At 42.2% G+C, this 23,061-nt stretch overlaps 2 protein-coding genes across 2 annotated transcripts; both read left to right on the top strand.

Moving 5' to 3' along the window:
• Positions 1 to 4,575: 4,575 nt before the first annotated feature.
• On the top strand, positions 4,576 to 5,523 carry LOC100663930 (olfactory receptor 5A1). Its single transcript, XM_003419381.4, has one exon. The coding sequence runs from the start codon at positions 4,576 to 4,578 to the stop codon at positions 5,521 to 5,523; it is 948 nt and encodes a 315-aa protein (XP_003419429.2).
• A 12,348-nt stretch (positions 5,524 to 17,871) lies between these two features.
• LOC100666013 (olfactory receptor 4D9-like) lies at positions 17,872 to 18,876 on the top strand. The gene has a single exon (XM_003419523.3). The coding sequence runs from the start codon at positions 17,872 to 17,874 to the stop codon at positions 18,841 to 18,843; it is 972 nt and encodes a 323-aa protein (XP_003419571.2). The 3' UTR covers positions 18,844 to 18,876.
• The last annotated feature ends 4,185 nt before the right edge of the window (positions 18,877 to 23,061 follow it).

Below are 23,061 nucleotides of genomic sequence, written 5' to 3'. Positions count from 1 at the left end.
GTACCTAGTAAGGAAAAAGTGTCAATGACATGCTGAACTTACTGGCAAAACATTTACATGTTAAGAGGGTGGGAAATTAATCCCACAGAAAATTCAGGGACCTTCCACCTCAGTGAAATTTCTAGGAGTCCAGTGGTGTGGGGCATGTCAAGATATTTCTTCTAAAGCAAGGGATAAGTTGTTACATCTGGCCCCTCCTACAACTAAAAAGGGGCAGAATGCCTAGTGGACCTCTTTTAATTTTGCAGTCAACATATCACACATTTGCTACTCCAGTCTATTATCAAGTGACTGGAAGAGCTGTTAGTTTTGAGTGAGGCCCAGAACAGGAGAAGGCTCTACAACAGGTTCAGGCAGCTGTGCAAGTTGCTCTGTCACTTGGCCACATGATCCAGCTGATCCAATGATGCTTGAAGTTTCAGTCACAGGTAGAGATGCTGTTTGGAGTCTTTGACAGGCCCCTATTGGTGAATCACAACACAGGATTTCAGAGCAAAGCACTGCCATCCTCTGCATATAACTACTCTCCTTTGGAGAAACAGCTTTTAGTTTGTAACAGGGTCTTAGTAAGAAGTAACCTGGCCTTAGTAAATGGGCCTTAGAGAATGAATGCTTAAACATGGGCCACCAGGTCACCATGTGGCCTGAGCTGCCCATCATGAACTGGGTGTCATCTGACCCACAGAGCCATAAAGTCAAACATGCACAGCAGCACACCATCATTAAATGGAAGTGGAATATAAGAGATCGGGCCTGAGCAGGGCCTGAAGGTACAAGTGAATTGTTTGAGGAAGTGGCCCAAATGCCCATGGTCTCCATTCCTGTCATATTACCTGCCCTTTCCCAGTCTGCACTTATGGCCTCATTGGGAGTTCCTTGTGATCAGTTGACTGAGGAAGAGAAAACTTGTGCCTGGTTTGCAGATGCTTCTGTATGATATGCAGGCACCACTCAAAAGTAGACAGTGGCAGCACTGGGAATTCCCTGAAGGACAGTGGTGAAGGGAAATCCTCCCAATGGGTGGAACATCAAGCAGTGCACCTGGTTGTTCACTTTTCTTGGAAGGAGAAATGGCCAGATGTGCAATTGTATACTGATTCATGGGGTTGTGACCAATGGTTTGGCTGGATGGACAGGGATTTGGAAGGAACACGATTGAAAAATTGGTAACAAGGACGTATGGGGAAGAGATATGTGGATAGACCCCTACCAATGAGTCAAAGAAGTGAAGATATTTGTGTCTCATGTGAATGCTCACTAAAGTGTGACCTCAGCAGAGGATGATTTTAACAATGAAGTGGATAGGATGATGCCTTCTATGGAAACCAGACATCATTTTTACCCAGCCCCTCCTGTTACTGCCCATGACAAAGTGGCCAGGGTGGCAGGGATGGAGGTTATGTATGGGTTCAACAACATGGACTTCCACTCACCAAGGTCGACTTGGCTATAGCCACTGCTGAGTGTCTAATCTGCCAGCATCAGAGACCAACACTGAGTCCCTGACATGGCACCATTCCTCAGGGTGATCAGCAAGCAACCTGGTGGCAAGTTGATTACACTGGACTTCTTCCATCATAGAAGGGCAGCATTTCATTCTTACTAGAACAGACACTTATTCTGCATACAGATTTGTCTTCCCTACATGCAATTCTTCTGCCAAAACTATCATCTGTGGACTCACAGAATGCCTTACCCACCGTAATGGTATCCCACACAGCATCACCTTGAACGAAGGGCCTCACTTCAAAATAAATGAAGTACAACAATGGGCCTGTGCTCACGGAACTCGCTGGTTTTGCCATGTTCCCTATCATCCTGCAGCAGCTGGCTTGATAAAAAAATGGACTGGCCTCCTAAAGACACAATTACAGTGCCAGCTACAAGGCAATACTTTGCATGGATGAGACAATGTTCTCCAGGAGGCTGTATATGCTCTAAACCAGCATCCAATATGTGGTGCTCTTTCTCCCATAGCCAGAATTCATGGGTCCAGGAACCAAAGGGTAGGAATGGGAAATTTCCCCTAGTGACCCACTTGCAAAATCTTTGCATCCTGTCCCCGAGAACCGATGCTCTGCTGGTCTAGAAGTCTTAGTTCCAAAGGGAAGAATGCTCCCACTTAGAAACACAATATGGATTCCATTGAACAGGAAGTTAAGAATGGCACCCGGCCACTTTGGGCTCCTCATGCCTCTGGATCAACAGGCAAAGCAGGGAGTTACAATATTGGCTTGGTGATTGATTCTCACTATCAAGGGGAAATTGGATTTGTATTGCATGACAGAGGGAAAGAAGAGTTATGTCTGGAATACGGGAGATCCCTTAAGGTGTCTTTTAGTACTAACATGCCCTGTGATTAAAAAAAAAAAAAAGACCAAACGTATTGCTGTTGAGTCGATTCCAACTCATAACAACCCTATAGGACAGAGTAGAATTGCCACACAGAGTTTCCAAGGAGTACATGGTGGATTCAAACTGCCAACCTTTTGGTTAGCAGCCTTAGCTCTTAACTACTACCCTACCAGGGTTTCTCTGTGATTAAAGTCAATGGAAAATTTCAGCAACCCAATTCCAACATGACTACTAGTGGCCTGGGCCTTTCAGGAATGAAGGCTTAGGTCACTGCACTAGGCAAAGAACCACAACCAGCTGAGGTACTTGCTGAGGGCAAAGGGAATATGGAACGGGTGATTTAAGAAGGTAGTTCTAAATACCAATTTTGACATGGCCAGTTGTAGAAATGAGGACTGTAATTGTTATGAGTATTTCTTCCCTGTATTTGTGCATCAAAATTTTCTTTTTATCTTCACTTATATAAGATGTAAACGGGGCTAGTGTGTTTTTGGTTGTATATATGCTAGTGGTATCATGTTATGAGCAAGTATGACTTTGTAACTGTTTTTATCTAGAGATTGTGTATGGTTTAAGGAGCTTTGCACAGGAGCCAGGTTCATTAGGGGTGGGCTGTGATGGTTAAGGTTGTGTGACAACTTGGCTGGGCCATGATTCTCCATGGTTTGAAAGTTATATAATGATGTAGTTTGGCACTTATGTAATGATGTAATTTGGCACTTATGTAATGACAGTCATCCTGCATGATGTGATCAGCCAATCAGTTGTAAGGGTAGTTTCCTCAGGGGTGTGGCATGAATCCAATATATATATGGATGTGCTGGCAAAGCTCACTCATTTTCTCTGGATCCTGTGCCCAGCTTGTTGTCATCTGACAACCAGTTCTCGGGACTTCAGCCAGCAGCCTGCTGTATTGCCTGCCAGTCTTGAGATTTGCCAGCCTTCACAGCCTGTGAGCAAGTGGCCTGATGTCTGACCTGCTAATCTTGGGTTTATCAGCCCCTGCATCTACGTGAGTCAGGAGAAGACTCCAGCCTGATGCTTGACCAACGGACTGTGACTTGCCAACCTCTACAACCATGTGAACCATTACTCAAGATATATGCATGCATGTATATATACATGCTTCACTTGTTTTGTTTCTCTAGAGAACCCAGCCTAAGGCAGACATAGATACTAATAATGAAGTAAATACTATCATCACCTCTAATTTTACGAAGAGTTCAAGTGATCTACCAAAAATCATACAACTTCTAAGTGGTGAAACTGGAATTTTAACCCAGTCTAAATCTAGAGCTTACCTATTTAATAATTAAATAGCTTAGAAAGTTCAGACTAAAGACATATTTGAAATTGGAACCAAGTAAATATACTCAGATCAAATAACTGATAAGAGCATTTCTGTACACATCTGGCCTAATCCTTTAGACTAAAAAATATCATTCTGTCTTTCTGATTGATCATTTCACAACTACAAAGCTGAAACTGGTCTCCTCATTGGTTCCCCATTTCAATATTGAAACTTAAGTAAAATGCATGAATGGTTATTTCATGGCATGACCGGCCTCATTTGGGACACAAAAAACTGTCTGGTAATACCTTTCAATGAGCACTCAGTATGTATGTGTCAGGCACTTTAAATGCTTTGCTTTATTTAGTCCTTAAAACAAATCTGTGAAGTAGGTACTCTCACCCTGTTTTAAAGATAAGGAAATTAAAGCCTAGAATTGTTAGGTATCTCGCCCAGTATGACATAGCTAGTAAGGGGTAAAGGTACAAGTTGATGCTAAGGAAGCTGAATCCAAGTACAAGCTCATGTCAGTTATACTATACCCAAAAACCAAATCAAACCTTTTGCCATTGAGTCAATTCTGACTCATAGCAACCCTATCAGACAGAGTAGACTTGCCCCATAGGGTTTCCAAGGAGCACCTAGTGGATTCAAACTGCCGACCTTTTGGTTAGCAGCCATAGCTCTTAACCGCTGTGCCACAAGGCTTTCTAATTATACTATAAAAAAAAAACTGCTTAAATATTTAAGACAATGACTGAAATTGCTTTCTTAGAGAGACAGAGGAGAGAAAGAAAGAATCATTGTAGCCCTCTATGATCTTCTGCCATCTCCCCACACATTCTGTAATTATTTGTTGACACCAACTGCAACATAGATCATTATTATTATCTTAGGTCTGCGTCTTATCCTTGTGGTCCTTCAGAAACATGTCCATAGCCAAGGCCTGGAACAGCTCCTCAGTGACTGTGTTCATCCTCCTGGGATTCACAGACTATCCAGAACTGCAGGCCCTCCTCTTTGTGACTTTCCTGGGCATCTATCTTGTAACCCTCGCCTGGAATCTGGCCTTCATCTTTCTGATCAAAAGTGACACCCATTTGCACACACCTATGTACTTCTTCCTTAGCAACCTGTCCTTTATTGATATCTGCTACTCTTCCACAGTGGCTCCCAAGATGCTCATTGACTTCTTCCTGGAGCAGAAGACCATATCATTTGTGGGCTGTGCTGCTCAGTTTTTTTTCTTTGTTGGCATGGGTCTAACTGAGTGCTTCCTCCTGACTGCTATGGCATATGACCGATACGCAGCCATCTCCAGTCCCCTGCTCTATACCGCCATCATGTCCCAGTACTTCTGTACCCGAATGGTCGTTGGGGCATATGTTGGCGGCTTCCTGAGCTCCCTGATTCAGGCCACCTCCATATTCCAGCTCCACTTCTGTGGACCCAATATCATCAACCATTTCTTCTGTGACCTCCCGCCAATCTTGGCACTTTCTTGCTCTGACACTTTCCTCAGTCAAGTGGTGAATTTCCTTGTAGTGGTCGCTGTTGGGGGGACATCTTTCTTCATCCTTCTTATCTCCTACAGTTACATAGTGTCCTCTGTCCTGAAGATCCGTTCAGTGGAAGGCCAATGGAAAGCTTTCAACACCTGTGCCTCCCACCTGATGGTGGTGACTCTGTTGTTCGGGACGGCCCTTTTCATATACCTGCGACCCAGCTCCAGCTACTCACTTGGCAAGGACAAGGTGGTGTCTGTGTTCTATTCACTGGTGATCCCCATGCTGAACCCTCTCATTTACAGTTTGAGGAACAAAGAGATCAAAGATGCCCTGTTGAAGATGCTAGAGAAGAAGAAAGTATTTTCCTAGGCCTTAAGCGAAAATATATCTCTCCCAATTGCTGGAGGAGACTAAATGATTCATGGCATCCACCTCTACCTCTGCCTTAGGCAAGGAGAACATTCCATGTTCATATTTGAAAATGGAAGCTTCTGCAGCCAGGTTCCTTTCAACTTTCTTCATGGTTACCTATCTACCAACCCCACCAAGAATAGCTAAAAAGGGGAAAGGATTTCTTCAGCAAAAAATACTACCCTGGACCGCCTATACTAGTAATGTTGTTGTTATTTGCCATTGAGCTGGCTATAGCTCACGAACAACAGAACCAAATGCTGCCTAGTCCTGCACCATCTTTATAATCATTGATATGTACAAGTTCATTGTTGTGGCTGCAGTGAATTTTGAGTGTCTTCCAACCTATGGTGTTCAAATTTCACCACTATTTTGGACAATATTTTATTGTGGTCCATAAGGTTTTCATTGGCTAATTTTTAGAAGTAGATAGACAGGCCTTTCTTCCTACTGTCTTAGTCTGAAAGTACTGAAACCTGTTCACCATGGATGACCCTGCTGGTATTTGAAATACAAGTGACATAGCTTTCAGCATCATAGCAACACACAAGCCACCACAGTACAACAAACTGAGACAGAAGTTGATAATAACAATAAACAGCCAAATATTAGGAACTTCATATGTACTAGGCACAAGAGTTATTTAATTAAATACTTGATACGCATAACACTGTTCATATGTTACTACTGAGGAAATGAGGTGTCAGCAAGGAAAACTGACTTGTCCAGGGTCACACACAGGAAGTAAGGGGTAGAACTAAGATACAGGCCCAGATCTACCTGACCCAGAGCTCATGCTGTTCTCAAATGCTGCACTCAACGTTCAAAAACAAACATTCCTGAAGTTGTACAAGCACATAATCTTTTCACTAGCATGTGGTAGATACACTATGTAAAAATTAAACCAGTTGCCAATGAGTTCACTCTGACTCATGGTGACTCCATGGAGAGATCTCTGCCTTGTATCTTCAGAGTAGAAATGTGTCCCATATGGTTTTCGATGGCTGTAATCTTTTGGAAGCAGGTCACCAAGACTTTTTCCAAGGTGCCTCTGGGTGGGTTTAAACCACTAACCTTGTTGTTAGTAGCTGAGGGCTAAATCATTTGCATCATCCAGGGACCCCACACTATATATACCAAAATAAGAAATAAAAAACCTATCGCCATCAAATTGATTTATATTCATACAGACCATCTAGGAAAGAGCAGAAATACCTCCACAGGATTTCCAAGGCTGTAAATCTTTACAGAAGCAGATTGCCACATCTTTCTCCCAAGGAGCAGATGATGGTTCTGAACCACCAACCTTTCAGTTAGCAGCCAAGCCCTTAACCACAGCACTGCTAGGGCTCCTTATGCTATGTATTATTGTTGTTAGATGCCTTCGAGTCAGTTCCGATTCACAGTGATCTTATCTACAACAGAACAAAACAATACCGGGCTCTGTGCCATCCTCACGATCATTGTTATACTTGAGCCCATTGTTGCAGCCATTATGTCAACACATCTTGTTGAGGGTCTTCCTCTTTTTTGCTGACCCTCTAATTTACCAAGCATGATGTTCTTTTCCAGAGACTGGTCCCTTCTGATAACATGTTTAAAGTACATGAGATGAAGTCTTGTCATCCTCTCTTCCAAGGAACATTCTAGCTGTACTCCTTCCAAGACAGATTTGTTCTTTCTTCTGGCAGTCCATGGCATATTCAATATTCTTTGCCAATACCGTAATATAAAGGTATCAATTCTTCTGTCACGGATTGAATTGTGTCCCCCAAATATATGAGTCAACTTGGTTAGGCCATGATTACATTATTGTGGTTGTCCACCATTTTGTGATTGATGTAATTTTTCTGTGTGCTGTAAATCCTAATCTTTGCCTGTGGTTAATAACACAAGATTAGATTAAGTTAAAGAGGCCTAGGGTGGCATGTTACGCCCTTATTCAGGTCAAATCCCTGATTCAATATAGAGTTTCCCTGGGGTCTGGCCTGCATCATCTTTTATCTTACAAGAGATAAAAGAAAAGGGAAGCAAGCAGAGATTGGGGACCTCATACCACCAAGAAAGAAGCACTGGGAGCATAGCATGTCCTTTGGATCCAGGGTCCCTGCACTGAGAAGCCCCTTGGGGGCTTCCTCGGGAAAGATTGATGACAAGGACCTTCTTCCAGAGCCAAATGAGAGAAAAAGCCTTTCCTTGGAGATGATGCCATGAATTTAGACTTGTATCCTACTAGACTGTGAGAGAATAAATTTCTCTTTATTAAAGCCATACATTTGTGGTATTTCTGTTATAGTAGCACTGGATAACTAAGACATCTTCCTTATGAACATTTGGGGTAAATTACAAGAACAAGATGACATGTTACTCTAAATGGCCCAGGCCTATGGCATTAAGCAGTCTCTCCAGGACCTATCTGTTAGATTCCCCTGACAGTTACTGAACAATCTGCTAAGCAAATGCTGAAGAGCATTACCCTTTCTTGCCATTTCTCTCTGCCTCAGCTATGCAGGAACCTAACAAAGTTGAGCCCAACACTATCACATCAATACTGTTGTGTACCCAGTCTCATCACCTAAACTGCCTACTCAGGCACTATCTCCCTGATTTTAACCATACCATTCCCTCACCTGCCAAAAAAATGAACAAATCTGTCTTGGAAAAAGTAAAACCAGAATGCTCCATAGAAGCAAGGATGACAAGGCTGTGTCTTACATACTTTGGACATGTTGTCAGGAGAGATCAGTCCCTGGAGAAGTACATCATGCTTATTAAAGTAGAGGGTCAGTGGAAAAGAGGAAGACCCTGAATGAGATGGATTGACACAGTGGCTGCAACAATGGGCTCAAGAATAATGATTGTGAGGATGGCCTAGGACCAGTCAGTGTTTCATTCTGTGGTACATGGGGTCGCTATGAGTCAGAACTAACTCAAGGGCACCTAACAACAACAACATTCCCTCACCAGTTCAGTCCTTGACCCCAATCAACAGCTCAGTCTCTCATTTAACAACTTGCATTATGCAGATGACACAACCTTGCTTCCTGAAAGTGAAGAGGGAATGAAGCACTTACTAATGAAGATCAAAGACCACAGCCTTCAGTGTGGATTACACCTCAACATAAAGAAACCAAAAATCCTCACAACTGGACCAATAAGCAACATCATGATAAACGAAGAAAAGATTGAAGTTGTCAAAGATTTCATTTTACTTGGATCCAAAATCAACACCCATGGAAGCAGCAATCAAGAAATAAAAAGACTCATTGCATTGGGCAAATCTGCTGCAAAAGATCTCTTTAAAGTGTTGAAAACCAAAGATGTTACCTTGAAGACTAAGGCGCTCCTGACCCAAGCCATGGTGTTTTCAATCACCTTATATGCATGTGAAAACTGGACAATGAATAAGGAAGGCTGAAGAAGAATTGACACCTTTGAATTGTGCAGTTGGAGAAGAATATTGAATATACCATGAACTGGCAAAAGAATGAACAAATCTGTCTTGAAAGAAGTACTGCCAGAATGCTCCTTAGAACCAAGGATGGCAAGACATCGTCTCACATACTTTGGACATGTTATCAGGAAGAAGCAGTCCCTGGAGAAGGACATCATGTTTGGTGAAGTAGAGGGTTAGCAAAAAAAGAGGAAGCCCCACAATGAGATGGACTGACACAGTGGCTGCAACAATGGGCTCAAGCATAACAACATTTGTGAGCATGGTGCAGGACCGGGCGGTAGAGGTTGACTTCGTGTATCATCAAAGATGCAAATATCAATAGGATGTGGTTCCTGCACTCTGAGGATTTGGTCTATAAGAGATGACAAACAAAAAAGCGTAACATAATGCAAAATGAGATCTTTGGCATTTGAGGGAACTAATGTATTACATCCTTTTACTCCACTAAAGTTTAGAATCTACTAAGAGAAAGCAGGACACAGGCAGATGGAAATAAAAATATCACCTTAATTATTGATAATGTTCTCTAGGAGAAGATGGTTTGTATCTAGGCCAATAGCTACCCCGTACTGCAGCTTGGGATGAGACAGTCTCATCCAGTGGAATGAGATACATCCCCTGTACTTAACGGCGTGGCTGAGAGAAAACCAGCTCACCTGCTCCCTGCAGGAAGATGGACCCCAAAGAAAGAGAAGAAGAAGGCAGAGCCAAGCTCCACCGAATTATTTTTCTGAACTCATCAGCCCTATAAAAAACTTGTCAGCATCAGTCGATTTCAACTCACAGCGACCCTATAGGACAGGATAGAACTGCCTCACAGGGTTTCCAAGGAGTGGTTGGTGGATTCGAACTGCCAACCTTTTGATTAGCACCCAGGCTATTAACCACTGTCCCACAATGGCTCCATAGCCCTCCATAACCTCTCCACCTGCACCTCCCACATACTGGTAATGACTATCCACTTCATGCCATGTGTTTACATCTCCTGTCAGCCGTTTATTAAGCTGCCCATGGTCGAAATTGTATCCATCAATAATGTGGTCATCACATCTATGCTAAGCCCCATTATCTACACACTGAAGAACCAAGAGATGAAGTCAGCCATGGAGAGACTATAAAGAGGACTTCAGCCTTCTGAGAGCAATAATCTAGGGTGAGGGAGTCAGATTGAGACTGGGAATCTAATATTAACAAAATTCTAGGCTAAGTGTAATAGACAGATGCTTCTTTTCTCATCAGTCATCTCACTGTATATCCTCAGGGACACTTATCCCTATTATTGTTGTTAGCTACAGTAGAGTTGACTCCTGCTCAAGGGGACCACATGCACAAAGGAAATGCCACCTGATCCTGTGTTATTCCCCTGAGGGGTTGCAGATCAGGCCATTGAGATATTTGGTAGTAAACTGCCAGGCCTTTCTTCTTAGTCTGTTTTAGTCTGGAAGCTCAATAGAAACCTGTTCAGCATCATAGCAACATGCAATCCTCTACTGACAGGCTGGTGCTAACTACACATAAAGTGCATTGACCAGGAATCAAACCCAGGTCTTTTACCCCTGCATTTTTTGTATCTCTTTCTAGATGCATTGACAGGATAATACTTTCCATTCTTTTGGAGCCATACTTTACCTGGCACCCCGCTTACTCCTGGCTTGTACATCACCAGAAATGAAAGTCTTCCTTTTCTCTTCCTTCAGGTTCCCAGAAAGTTGCCTATTGAGACCAAAACTGAAGGACAGTTTGTCATATTTTCCCTTGGCAATAATGTTTCACATAGTAAAACTAGTTGTTGGTTCTACAAGACTAGGATAATAACAATAGCATATCTCCAAACAAACATGAGAATACATCGGGGGGGAATTTGCCTAAATCAAGTCTCCTTCTCAAATAAATAAAATCAAAAAAATTTGTATCTCATGAATATTACCACTATATGTATTCTTCACTATAGCAAAAGCAGTACAAACAGCTAAGAAACAAGAACAGTAGCCCTGTTTTTTTTTTTTTTTTTCACAGCTGTTCAATCCAGTTGCTGCATGTGGAAACAATGATTGTGGACTAAGAATGAATTCAGGGTAAGAATAACTTATGGGAATTTGATCTCAATTCAGGGTGCCAGCACCAGGGGAAGGCTTTCTCCCTCTGTCAGCTCTGAGGGAAAGGTCCTTGTCATGGATCTTCCTATGGGTCTAGAAGCTTCTCAGCACAGGGACCCAGGGTCCAAAGAATGTGCTCTGCTCCTGGCTCTTCTTGCTTGTTGGTAATGAGGTCTCTCTCCTCTCTGCTCACTTTTCCCTTTTATATCTCAAAAGAAATGGATTTAAGATACAATCTAACCTTGTAGATTGTGTCCTGCCTCATTAACATAACTGCCTCTAATCCTGCCTCATTAACAACATAGAAGTTAGGATTTACAACACATAGGTAATTGCATCAAATCACGAACTGGAGGACAACCACACAATACTGGAAATCACGACCTAGCCAAATTGACACACATTTTGGGGGGACACAACTCAATCTATAACACTCACTAAAACAGGGATACTGCCTTACCAAAGAACTCCAGAGGCATAAAAAGTGGGTGGTAAACAGTATATATCACAGATCATGAAAGGGTTAAAGAAAATACAAGAATTAAAGGAATGGATTAGATAGAACATGAGCTATCGGGCTGCTGGACTGGGAAGAAGTATGAAGTATAAGATTGAAATCAATAAGCAAAATGTTGATTTGGTATAATTTGTGACTCTCATGTCAGTATGTCTCACTTCGCTTTCACCACCTGCAATATAGAAATAGCATTGCCTAGTCACAAGATTTACACGAGAATGTTGTAAGTACAATAGCTGTGGAAAGACAATAGTTGACACTAAGCAAGCACTGAATGTTCCCTATTCTTTATCCATCTACTCCTAAATATATACATACAGAATACGTTGTTGTTAGGTGCTGTCAAGTCGGTTCCTACTCATAGCAACCCTATGTACAACACACAAAACACTGCATGGTCCTGAGCCATCCTCACAATTTTTGTTATGATTGAGCTCATTGTTGCAGCCACTATGTCAATCCATCTCATTGAGGGTCTTCTTCTTTTTCACTGACACTCTACCAAGCATAATGTCCTTCTCAAGGGGCTGGTTCCTCCTGATAACTTGTCCAAAGTATGTGAGATGAATTCTCACCATCCTTGCTCCTAAGGAGCCTTCTGGCTGTACTTCTTCCCAGACAGACTTGTTTGTTCTTCTGGCGGTCCAAGGTATATTCAATATTCTTTGCCAACACCATAATTAAAAGGCATCAATCCTTCTTCAGTCTTCCGTATTCGTTCTCCAGCTTTGGCATGGATATGAGGTGATAGAAAATATCATGGCTTGAGCTAGCCCAACCTTAATCCTCAAAGTGACAGATAGATGTATTTATATATATATATGCTCTCTCAAATGACTCTGTTATTTCCAGTTTTTTATTAAAATCACTTATTAGTTTTATATTTTGAATCCAGAATCTTGAATATATTTCGCCAAGTAGTGAAAGGACAGGGATATTTTAAGTTGTGTTAAACCAGATATATAAATGGACAAATCTATTCATGGATCAGAATTTCCAATTTTCACATCCATTCTTTTGATTTTCCTGCTAAAAGTAGTCTCAAAGCTATTTGAACAGTTTAGGAACCCGTCTGCAAAAAAATTCACCATGACCATTTATTTTATGTTAACCTAAACTTCCTTCTTCCTTTTTCTCCCCTCTTTTCATCTCACTCCCAGAGCTTTTATGTTGTTGTTATTGTGTGTTGCAGCTGGGGCAAAAATATGTACTGTGAATAGACAACTCAGGATGAGTCACTGTAGCTAACAACAACAACAAAAAAAAGCTACCAAAGAAATACCTTTTCAAACACTCAGACCTATTTTATGTATCAGAAGAGAAAACAAAAATGCATGATTCAGGATCATTTAGTAATCACCACGGGAATCTACCCCTCTCCCGAGGAAAGCATTCCAAGAGAGTGGATATATGGAGAGACAATCAAGCTCCCTTCTCTTTCTATGTTCACCTCAAATTCCACCAATTAGCCCCCAATGCCATTCAAAAATTAGCCAAAACCTCCACCAGCCTGAGTCCAGAAGAATTAGATGGTGCCAGGCTACCACCACCAACTGCTGTAACAGGGATCACAATACAGAATCCCAGATAGAACAGGAGAAAAATGTAGAACAAAACTCAAATTCACAAAAAAAGACCAGACTTATTGGTCTAACAGAGACTGGAGGAACCCCCAAGATTATGGCTCCCGGACACCCTGTTAACTCAAAACTGAAGCCATTCCTGAAGCCCACTTTTCAGACAAAGATTATACAGGCCTATAAAACAAACATTCGCACACATGAGGAAGGTGTTTCTTAGTTCAATCAAAAATACAAGACCAAATAGAGAACTCCTGCCCAAAATAAGGGAGAAAAGGCAGGAAGGGATAGAAAAACTGGATAAATGGACACGGGAAACACTGGGCAGAAAGGGGAAGAGTGCTGTCACATTACAGGGATTGCAACCAATTTTGCAAAACAGTTTGTGTATAAATTTTTGAATAAGAAAATAATTTACATGTAAACTTTCACCTAAAGCACAATAAAATTAAAATAATAATGAAAATAAATTCAAAAAATTAAAGATTAGCCAAGAAAAGTAAGGAAGCCCAGGAAATGTCAACACACTTAACACTGTTTTTACAAGATGCCAAATTGTTGTGTTGAATTCATATTTGGCTAAGAAGGTCTTAGGAGGTATCACACTTCTATGATCCTCTCCTTGGGTCAAAGCTCTTCATCATAGTACAGTTTTCCTCAAACTTCATAAACTACTGTACCCCAATTCAAGGAGATTTTTTTCCTAATTTTAATACCACAGGTATACTGTATATCTATTGCTGTACTGAGGCCCTTTGAAGAGCTACAAACCATTTGAATATCTAAGTTTTTCTTTTTTCACCTCACCCCAAGAACCAATTTTTGTCCCTTGGGGGAAATATTGCCCTCATTGAGAATGCATGATCAAATGACATTAGATCTTTTGATAGAGCAATTTCCCCAAAACTCAAAGAATCACAAAATAAATGGATTTTTGCCCTCTGTGGTATAAAAATTTTGAAAGAAAAATGAGTATCTTCCTCTGTGCATGAGAGAGAGAGAACCTGCATAGAGTAATGACTTAGCAACAGTTTAATAACTCCCACTGGAACTCCACACTACCAGCAAAATGTCCATTCAGTCACACCCAATAAATTCCCTTTGCATAGTCTTAAAATAGGCTTGGAACCTGAGGTACTAGTACACATAACAGGGACAGTTTGGTGTACCTGATGGTGTGACCCTTTGAGTGTGGTCCTTTTCAATGTGAAGAGTGAAAAGAAGACATTGAAGTCTGGAATAACTAAACTTCAGAAGGAGTTCACCTCAAACTCAATGTTTCCCCAGCAGCACACACACTGAGGCTCTGGATCCAGTCCCAAAAATGGTGTAAATTCACGGTTGGACATTAAACAGTTTAAGTAAGTACATTGGACTGTCAGTACGTGAGACGTTGTGAATTATGCATGAAGGAAATACAATAAGCATGAAAAACGTACCAAGCGGTAAGATACTGCAAAAACAGTTGAAAACCTTACTGACAGAAAATAAAGAAGTGGATGTTAAATATTAGGAATTGGGAAGGACTTAATAAAAAAGAGGCAGCCACAGAAACAGAGTCAGCATGGTAAAGAGAAGGTAGTTTGTGCCTGACAGAACACTTGACTTGCATACAAGGGGCAGATTCTGTTCCACCTTATGGTTTTTTCATGGAATCCATGGAGACTTTTTCCACAAGATTGAAGGATAGGAAAAAAGCATGTTTTTGAACCCCAAATTTCCTCAGAAAACATGGAGGTCTCAAAGTCAGCACCATACTTTCCCACTGGCCATGACTCACCAGATCTCCTTTCCCTTTGATACAGATCTAGCCTTATTCTTCAACCCATTGACTCAGTCTTGAAGACTCTGGTCCACTTGGTCAGTTCACACAAGTTCACTAAAGCAAAAATAAGCAATCTTGTTCAGAGAGAAGCTCTTCTTTTTTTGAATAGCATCTTATATTTTACAAATGTCTTCATAAATAACCCTTTGTGATAGGAAGGGAACATGGAAAAAGAACTGTTTTCAGTGCAATGAGAAAGAATCCAAGTTTATCGAAAGTCTACTATGGGCTAGGCACTTTATGCTTATTATATTTACTTTTTACAATACCCAATCAAGTAAATGTTATGCTTCCTTGTTTGAAGAAGAGGAAACTCAAGGAAATTAAAGGTAACAAAGGCAGAAGAGGCAGAATTCCAAATCAGGTGTGCGCCACTCCAAAGCTCTTGGCATTGTCCCCACTGCATCACACTAGGCTGCCCCTCCACACTTCACACTGAAGATCTGAAGTAGAGAGAAGGAAAATGACTTGCTCAAGGTCACAGTGCCATTTTTTAGGCTGGATAAGAAAACAAATCTCTATCTGGTATCACTGAGGCCAAGTCAAAGATATCAGCAAAAAAGTTTTTTAGCCTGTGTAAAAATTTTTTTTTTTAAATCATGGTCCCTATCACTTACCCACATGCACTGCCAACACAGATAAGCCAGCTAGGTTGATTCATTAATTACAAAAGCACTTAAGAAGCACCAACTAAGTGCCAGAAAGGAGCCCTGATGGCTAAGTGGTTAAGAGTTCAGCTGCTAACCAAAAGGTCAGCAGTTCAAATCTACCAGCTGCTCCTTGGAAACCCTATGGGCCAGTACTACTCTGTCCTGTAGGGTCACTATGAACCAGAATCGACTTGACAGCAACAGGCTTGGTTTTTTGTTTTAAGTGCCACAAAAGGCATTGACAACATTAGGATGAACAACAAAGCGCTGAGCAGACAGGTTGAACTAGAAGTTTAATGGGGAAATTCTGAACTAAGAAGACATAGACATATAAGAAAATAGGTGTGATAAACTGTCACAGGTGCCAGAAGAGAAGTTCATGCAAATAATGAGGGAGTCACAAAGGAGGGATCTAGCTGAGGGCTTCAGGGAAGTTTCCACACAGGAGGAAACCTGGACCTAAGTGTTGAAGGATCATTGTTTGCCTATACAGACAGGTGGAAGGTTCTGAGAATGAGGGGGCCATGGCAGGAAGAGAGAGAAGCAGGAAGGCAGATACAGACGTGAGAACCAGAAGAAGCTGCATAAAGCTTGAGCCTCTGAAACGGGTCAAAGGAAACAGGGCACCATACAATGTTCAAGACAGAAAATTCTTGGATGCTATAAAAGAACTTTACCCTTTGTTCTATAGGCAATAAGAAGCCATAGAAAAGTTTCAGACAAATAAATAACATAGTGCCTTTTATGACTGATAAAGATACTTCTGTAAACAGGCAAAGAGGATAAATTACAGAAAAACTAGCCCTAAAAAAGAGAGACCAATTAGGAAGCCAGTTCAAAAACCTAAGGAGAAATTACAAGTGCGTAGTTTAGGGTTGAGAGGTGGGGACAAATTGAGAGAAGAGAAGAAAGTAGAATTCTCACGAGAGTGTTTTATACAGTGGTCTGTTTCCTTTCTCAACAGACACTGCTTAACTTTTACAGTAAGGGGGCAGGAGGAAATGATGTACTGACTACATTACTGTGGAACCTTGCATTTCAAGCCATAGATACCAAGATGGGTGGACGAGAGGAAGGAAGGATGGGTGGGTGGGTGGGTAGATGTATGGATGGATAGATAGAGAGAGATATGGGTATGGGTAAGGGGATGCGGATGGAGACGGGGCCAGACTCAGAGTCAGAGACAGAGACATATGTGGATTTTTGCTATCTTCTCCATGAACAGAGTGGTTACTAACACCATTCTCAGCATCTTCTTTGCAGTAAGTACATCATTTACTGCTAACACCTGAGTACTCACGAAATAAAATAAAGATAAGACTTATGATTTCTGAAAGGTAATAGAAGGGCAGTAGTCTAAAATTCCATTGTCAAGGAGTAAGGAATTGGAACAGGTGTTAAAACCAGCTACTGAAAGTGCCATCCAAATTCTGTAAAGGGTTCCTGAAGCATACTGTTCTTTAATTTATGTATACTGAAACTGGAAGTCAGTGTACTATAGTGGAAGATTCTGGAGCTAAGAGGGAGGAGAATTTTCTCTTAAACATGCTCTGCCTCTAATTTGCCTTATAGCCTAGGAAAATTGACTTACCCTTATTGAGTTCAGTTTCGGAATTGGGAAACGAGAATAATGACACCCTCTCTTCTAATTTCAGAGATCTGTCAGGAAATTTTATTACATTTAAGTGTTTGGCAGCTTTGACAACTGTAATATACTATTCAAATAGATTCATTTTATGTTGTTACTGAAAGGTATCTGAGGATTGGTTTACTCTAATGGTTTTCAAGCCTTTTAAGCCATAGAACAAACTAGACGTGAATAAAATCTGAGTTGCTCTGATTCACCAAAATGTATGGAATCCACAAATCTTTCCAATAAGCCTCCCTACATTCTCTTCCTCAGCAACCTCTAGGAGTGAGCTCTACAGAATCCACACTCCCCCACTGACCACAGTCAAGAAACCAGTGATCTAGTCCAAACATCTCCATGTTATCAGTTAGGGAACTGGGGCAAGCAGAACTAAGTAATAAAACAAGTTCATGAAGAACAGCATATGTGACTGAAAAATATCTTTTTGCATGTTCAGTTTCTATAAAACAAATAAAACTTTACTTGATTTCATTTTCTTGGTAATATTATTATCTCCTTCAAAGGTGCACATGGAGAAAAAAAACCATCCAATGGCCCTGGGAAATTATACCAGGGTGACTGAATTTATTTTCTGTGGACTTACCCAGACTCAAGAGCTGAGCTTCCTCTTATTTTTCTTTTTATCAATGGTCTATATAACAACTGTGTTAGCAAACGTTGCCATCATAGTCACTGTTACCAGTGACTCTCACCTTCACACACCCATGTACTTCCTGCTCTGCAATCTCTCTGCCTTGGACATCTGCTTCTCCTCCATCACAGCCCCAAAGATCCTAGTAGACCTTCTCTCAAGGACAAAGACCATCTCCTTCAACGGTTGCATCACACAGATGTTTTTCTTTCATCTCCTTGGTGGGGCAGATGTTGTTTCTCTCTCTCTGATGGCATTTGATCGTTACATGGCCATTTCCAAGCCCCTGCACTACATAACCATCATGAGTGGGGGGCGATGCACTGCACTCATTGTGGCCTCCTGGGTGGGGGGCTTTGTCCACTCCCTCGTGCAGATGTCCCTGTTGCTCCCACTCCCCTTCTGTGGACCCAATGTTGTTGACGGCTTCCACTGTGATGTCCCCCAGGTCCTCAAACTTGCCTGCACAGACACCTTTGCTCTTGAGCTCCTGATGATTTCTAACAATGGTCTACTCACTACCCTTTGGTTTGTCCTTCTCCTGGTGTCCTATACTGTCATCTTGACGATGCTGAGGTCTCACACTGGGGAGGGCAGAAAGAAAGCCATCTCTACCTGCACAGCCCAAATCACTGTTGTGACCTTGCATTTTGTGCCCTGCATCTATGTCTATGCCAGGCCCTTCACAGCTCTCCCCATGGACAGAGTTGTCTCCATCACCTTCACTGTCTTCAGCCCTGTCCTGAACCCCATGGTCTACACCCTAAGGAACCAAGAGATGAAGTCAGCCATGAAGAGACTGAAGAGAAGGCTTGGACCTTCCAAAAAAGAAATAGATGCTATGAAGTCCAGATTGGGAAGTCAGAATTGAAAAGAGTTTTTTCACAACACCATAGAAGGCCCCCATCTCTACACCACCTTGATAACAAAGCTTTATCTTTCTCCATAACAGAGTTCTATAATTAGGTTGGCTTGAGACAATCATCCATACAGCCTTGTCTCCCAGTGAGGTTGTTGGCAACTTAGAGTCTCAGGTCCATAAATTGTCAGCTATTGTAGAGACTCTAATGTTCAGGTCAGGAGCCTTGGTGGCGCAGAGGTTAAGCACTTGGCTGCTAACCAAAAGGTCAGCAGTTTGAACCCACCAGCTGCTCTATGGGAAAAAGATGTGGGAATCTGCTTCCCTAAAGATTTAGAGCTTTGGACACCCTATGGGGAAGTTCTAATCTGTCCTATAGCATCGATATGAGTTGGAATCAACTCAAAGGCAGCAGGTTTGGTTTTTGTTTCAAATGTTTATATCATGCAAACACCTACTTTTACAGGCATGGAAATGGAGACCAGGAGAAATGACCCCTGTATTCTTGATTTGTAGGAGTCACTGGGTGGTACAAGCAGTTAATCACTTTACTATTAAACAAAAGTTTGGTGGATTAAGCCCACCCAGAGATGCCTCAGAAAAGGGCTGGTGATCCGCTTCTGAAAGATAATAGCCTTAGAAACCGTACGGATTGCACTTCTAGTCTGCAACACATGGGGGTGCCATGAGTTGGAATCAACTAGACAGCAACTGGTTTGGTGTTTTGTTCTTAAGTTGTAGCAATAACATGTGTGAACCAAGCAAGAATTAGTAAAATATTCTCCAGGGAATAGCAGTCAAGGCTAAAAACCAGCCAGCTCTTCCTATGTGGACATTTGTTTTCCATGGCGAATCTGGAAGAATTCGGGTTCCGTATCTTTTTTTTTTTTTTAAGGAAGCCTCCGGATTTCTCTTGCAGAAACTGAGAGAGGTTTCCTGTTTTATCAAAGGTTTCCTAGTTAATTAATGGCAGAGACAAAGCTAGAGCTGAGAGATCTGACCCTGTTAAGTGCATATTTTACTACTGCTGCCACATACAGGATTTGATGGAGTGTGAAACAAGCTCATCCATAAAAACTTCTGTATTGTAGTGTTGAGAAAGATCCTCGGTTGTCCTTATCACCTGACCAAGGAGTACATACTGCAAGGCTTTGAGGTTTTCTAAGACTTTTGACATCATTTTACAGCCATTCATTCCTGACATCACTCCAGGGAGAAAGGAATCTTCTGTTGGCATCACTAGAACACACCTGATTCACATATCCACAAGAAGCAAAGGGGCTTAAAGAAAAAGCTGACTCTTTTAATGATTAATGGACAGATTTTCTAAAAGATTACAAATCAAACCATCCCACATACCTCTTTGTTCTTCATTCTAATATGTTCTTTAACACCTTCTCTTTTATCTATTAAAGAAAGTAAAAAGATTACATTTCATTTGGTCCACTGACAACTTATTCACCTACCAAGCCAATAGTTAAAATTGGTAGTCAACTAAAATTTGACTGGCTTCTCTCTCAGCATTCTCTGATATATGTGTGGGTGGACCAAATTAAGGGAAGTAAAGAATTATTCACATAGAGCGATTTAGGAGGAAAACACAGACAAGGAAAACCCACTCTAAAATAAGGCCCCTACCAGCCAGCTGTATCACTGTTCCTCACTTGGTAATGGTCTTAAATTTCTGCTTTTAAAGTATTCCAAAATGTTTTCACACAGAAAGAAACAATCTGAGGGTTACGAGAGAAGGGAGGGATGGGGAGGGAAAAACACTAATTAGATAGTCGATAAATGTTGACTTTGGTGAAGGGTAAAGACAGTGCCCAGTACTGGGGGAAGTCAGCACAACTTGACTAGCGTAAAGTCATAGAAGCTTCACAGACACACCCAAATGCCCTAAGGGACCAACCTACTACTCTGAGGGCTAGGGATCATGGTCTTGGGGGACATCTAGCTCAGTTGGCATAATATATTATATAAAAGAAATGTTCTACATCTGACTGTAGCGAGTGGTGTCTGGGGTCTTAAAAGCTTGCAAGTGGCCAAGATACAACTAGTGGTCCCATCCAGGCTAAAGCAAAGGAGAATGAAGAAAATCAAAGGCACAAGGAAAAGATTAGTCCAGCGAACTAATGGAGCACAACTACCACAACCTCCACCAGACTGAGCCCAAAACAACTAGATGTTGCCCAGTTACGACCACCAACTGCTCTGCAGGGAACACAGTAAACGGTCCCACACAGAGCAGGAGAAAAAAGTAGAACAATATTCAAATTCACACACACACACAAAAAAAAGACCAGGCTTGTTAGTCTGAGAGAGGCTGGAGAAACACCAAGAGTATAGCCCCAGACACCCTTTTAAGTGAGCACTGAAATCACTCCTGAGGTTCACCCTTCAGCCAAAGATTAGAAATGTCGAAAGGGCCAACAATAACACACCTGAGGAATGAGCTTCGTAGTTCAATCATGTATATGACACTAATGGGCACACCAGCCCAAAAGCAAAGACGAGAAGGCAGGAAGGGACAGAAAAACTGGACGAATGGAAACAGGGAACCCAGGGTGGAAAATGGAAGAGTGTTAACACTTCGCAGGGTTGGCAACCAAAGTCGCAAAACAATTTATGTATCAACTGTTTAATGAGAAACTAATTTGTTCTATAAACTTTCACCTAAACACAATTTTAAAAATTCCATTTTTAGACACAGTTTATGAAGGCAAGCTAGACACAATGCCACAACTTCATAAATTTGATATAGCTCCAGAAGGCTACAGCGATGTGTGCATCCATACTGGTTTGAAATAAGAAAGTGGTCCTCTCTCAGTACTGTCTCTCTAGGGATTAATGTCAGATGGTCTAGATTACATTTGGATCAACACAGTGGTTGCAACAATGGGCTCAAACATAGCAACGGTTGTGAAGATGGCACAGGACCAGGCTGTGTTTCCTCCTGTTGCAGGGTGCCGAGTGGCAGGGCTGATTGAGGCTTGCTGAGGCGGGGTAGGCATGGGACACAGCCTTAACCCCTAGCCCCCTGGGGTAATCTCGGTAGAGACTCAGCCAGTGCAAGGAGGCTGCACACTGACGTGACTAACAAAACAACAAGCAACCACGGGGAAGCAGTGAATGTTTTCGGAGCCTGGAGCCAGCAACCCAGTCAGAAAACCTTGGCACCGGGCTTTAAACTGGGCGCAGGGGAGCTGAGCAAAGCTTCCTGCGACAGCCCAAACACGGGACACAGCCCTAGCCCCCTGAAGTGACCTCAGGAGGAAGCCAGCCAGCGCAGGCAGGCAGCACAACGACACAGCTGACAGGAGGAAAAGTCACCAGGAGGCAGAGACTGGTTTTGGAGCCTGGAGTGCAGCGTTCCAGCTGGGGAACCTTGGCGCTGGGCTTTGGACTGGGAGCAGAGGAGCTGACCATGGCTTCTGAGACAGCACAAGCATGGGACTCGGGTCCGACCCTCGGGGGCAATCTCGACCCAGCCAGCGTACACAGGCTACACGTCCCTCGAGAATCTCAGACAAAACAGTCATCGCCAAGCAAGATAAGTAACGTTGTCTATATTGTTGGGTGCTACTCTCCCCTATCTATCTGATCCCTCCCCTCCCTGCCGCAGGCGGCTTCATTAACATTGGAATTTCCAGGGCCAGGTGGTGAAGCGCTCTGCGGTCTTTTGGATTTTTTGTTTATCTTTTCCTAACCCATTCTCCTGGCCTGAGAGAAGCAGCTACTAAAAACCCAGGGACCAAAAATCCTTCCCTGACTTCCCTAAATTGGAATAAAAATACAGAACCAGCTACAGCCAAGCATATGAGATCCACAGTCTTGGGCTTTCATCCCTACAGGGAACAAGGTGGCTATTATAATGCAAAGGCAATTCTGATAGTGATCTGACTGTAATTGTTTTAGCAAATCACTGGAAAGACAAGATTTCCAGGTCTGATATCTCTACCTATTAAACAGAGCCCCCACTGATCTGCAATGGGGAACTGAGGGCTGAAGCTCTACCCAAACCACCTAACCTCCTGCCAAAGGGGTCTGAGGACAGTGACACCTACCAGTCGGTAGAGGTACATGCATTGGGTGACTAAAGTACAGCTGCAGAGCCCACCCACCAAAGTGCTTTAGGAATAGAGACACACCTACCTCACTGGCACTTAGGGGAACACTGTCAGCATTCTGCCCCCCCAGAGTGTGACCCCTTGCTGCTACTAGAATCTTCTG

The sequence above is a fragment of the Loxodonta africana genome, chromosome 7 (genome assembly GCF_030014295.1).
Source record: "Loxodonta africana isolate mLoxAfr1 chromosome 7, mLoxAfr1.hap2, whole genome shotgun sequence".
NCBI lineage: Eukaryota > Metazoa > Chordata > Mammalia > Proboscidea > Elephantidae > Loxodonta > Loxodonta africana.
This window is presented reverse-complemented; position numbering and strand designations above follow the sequence as displayed.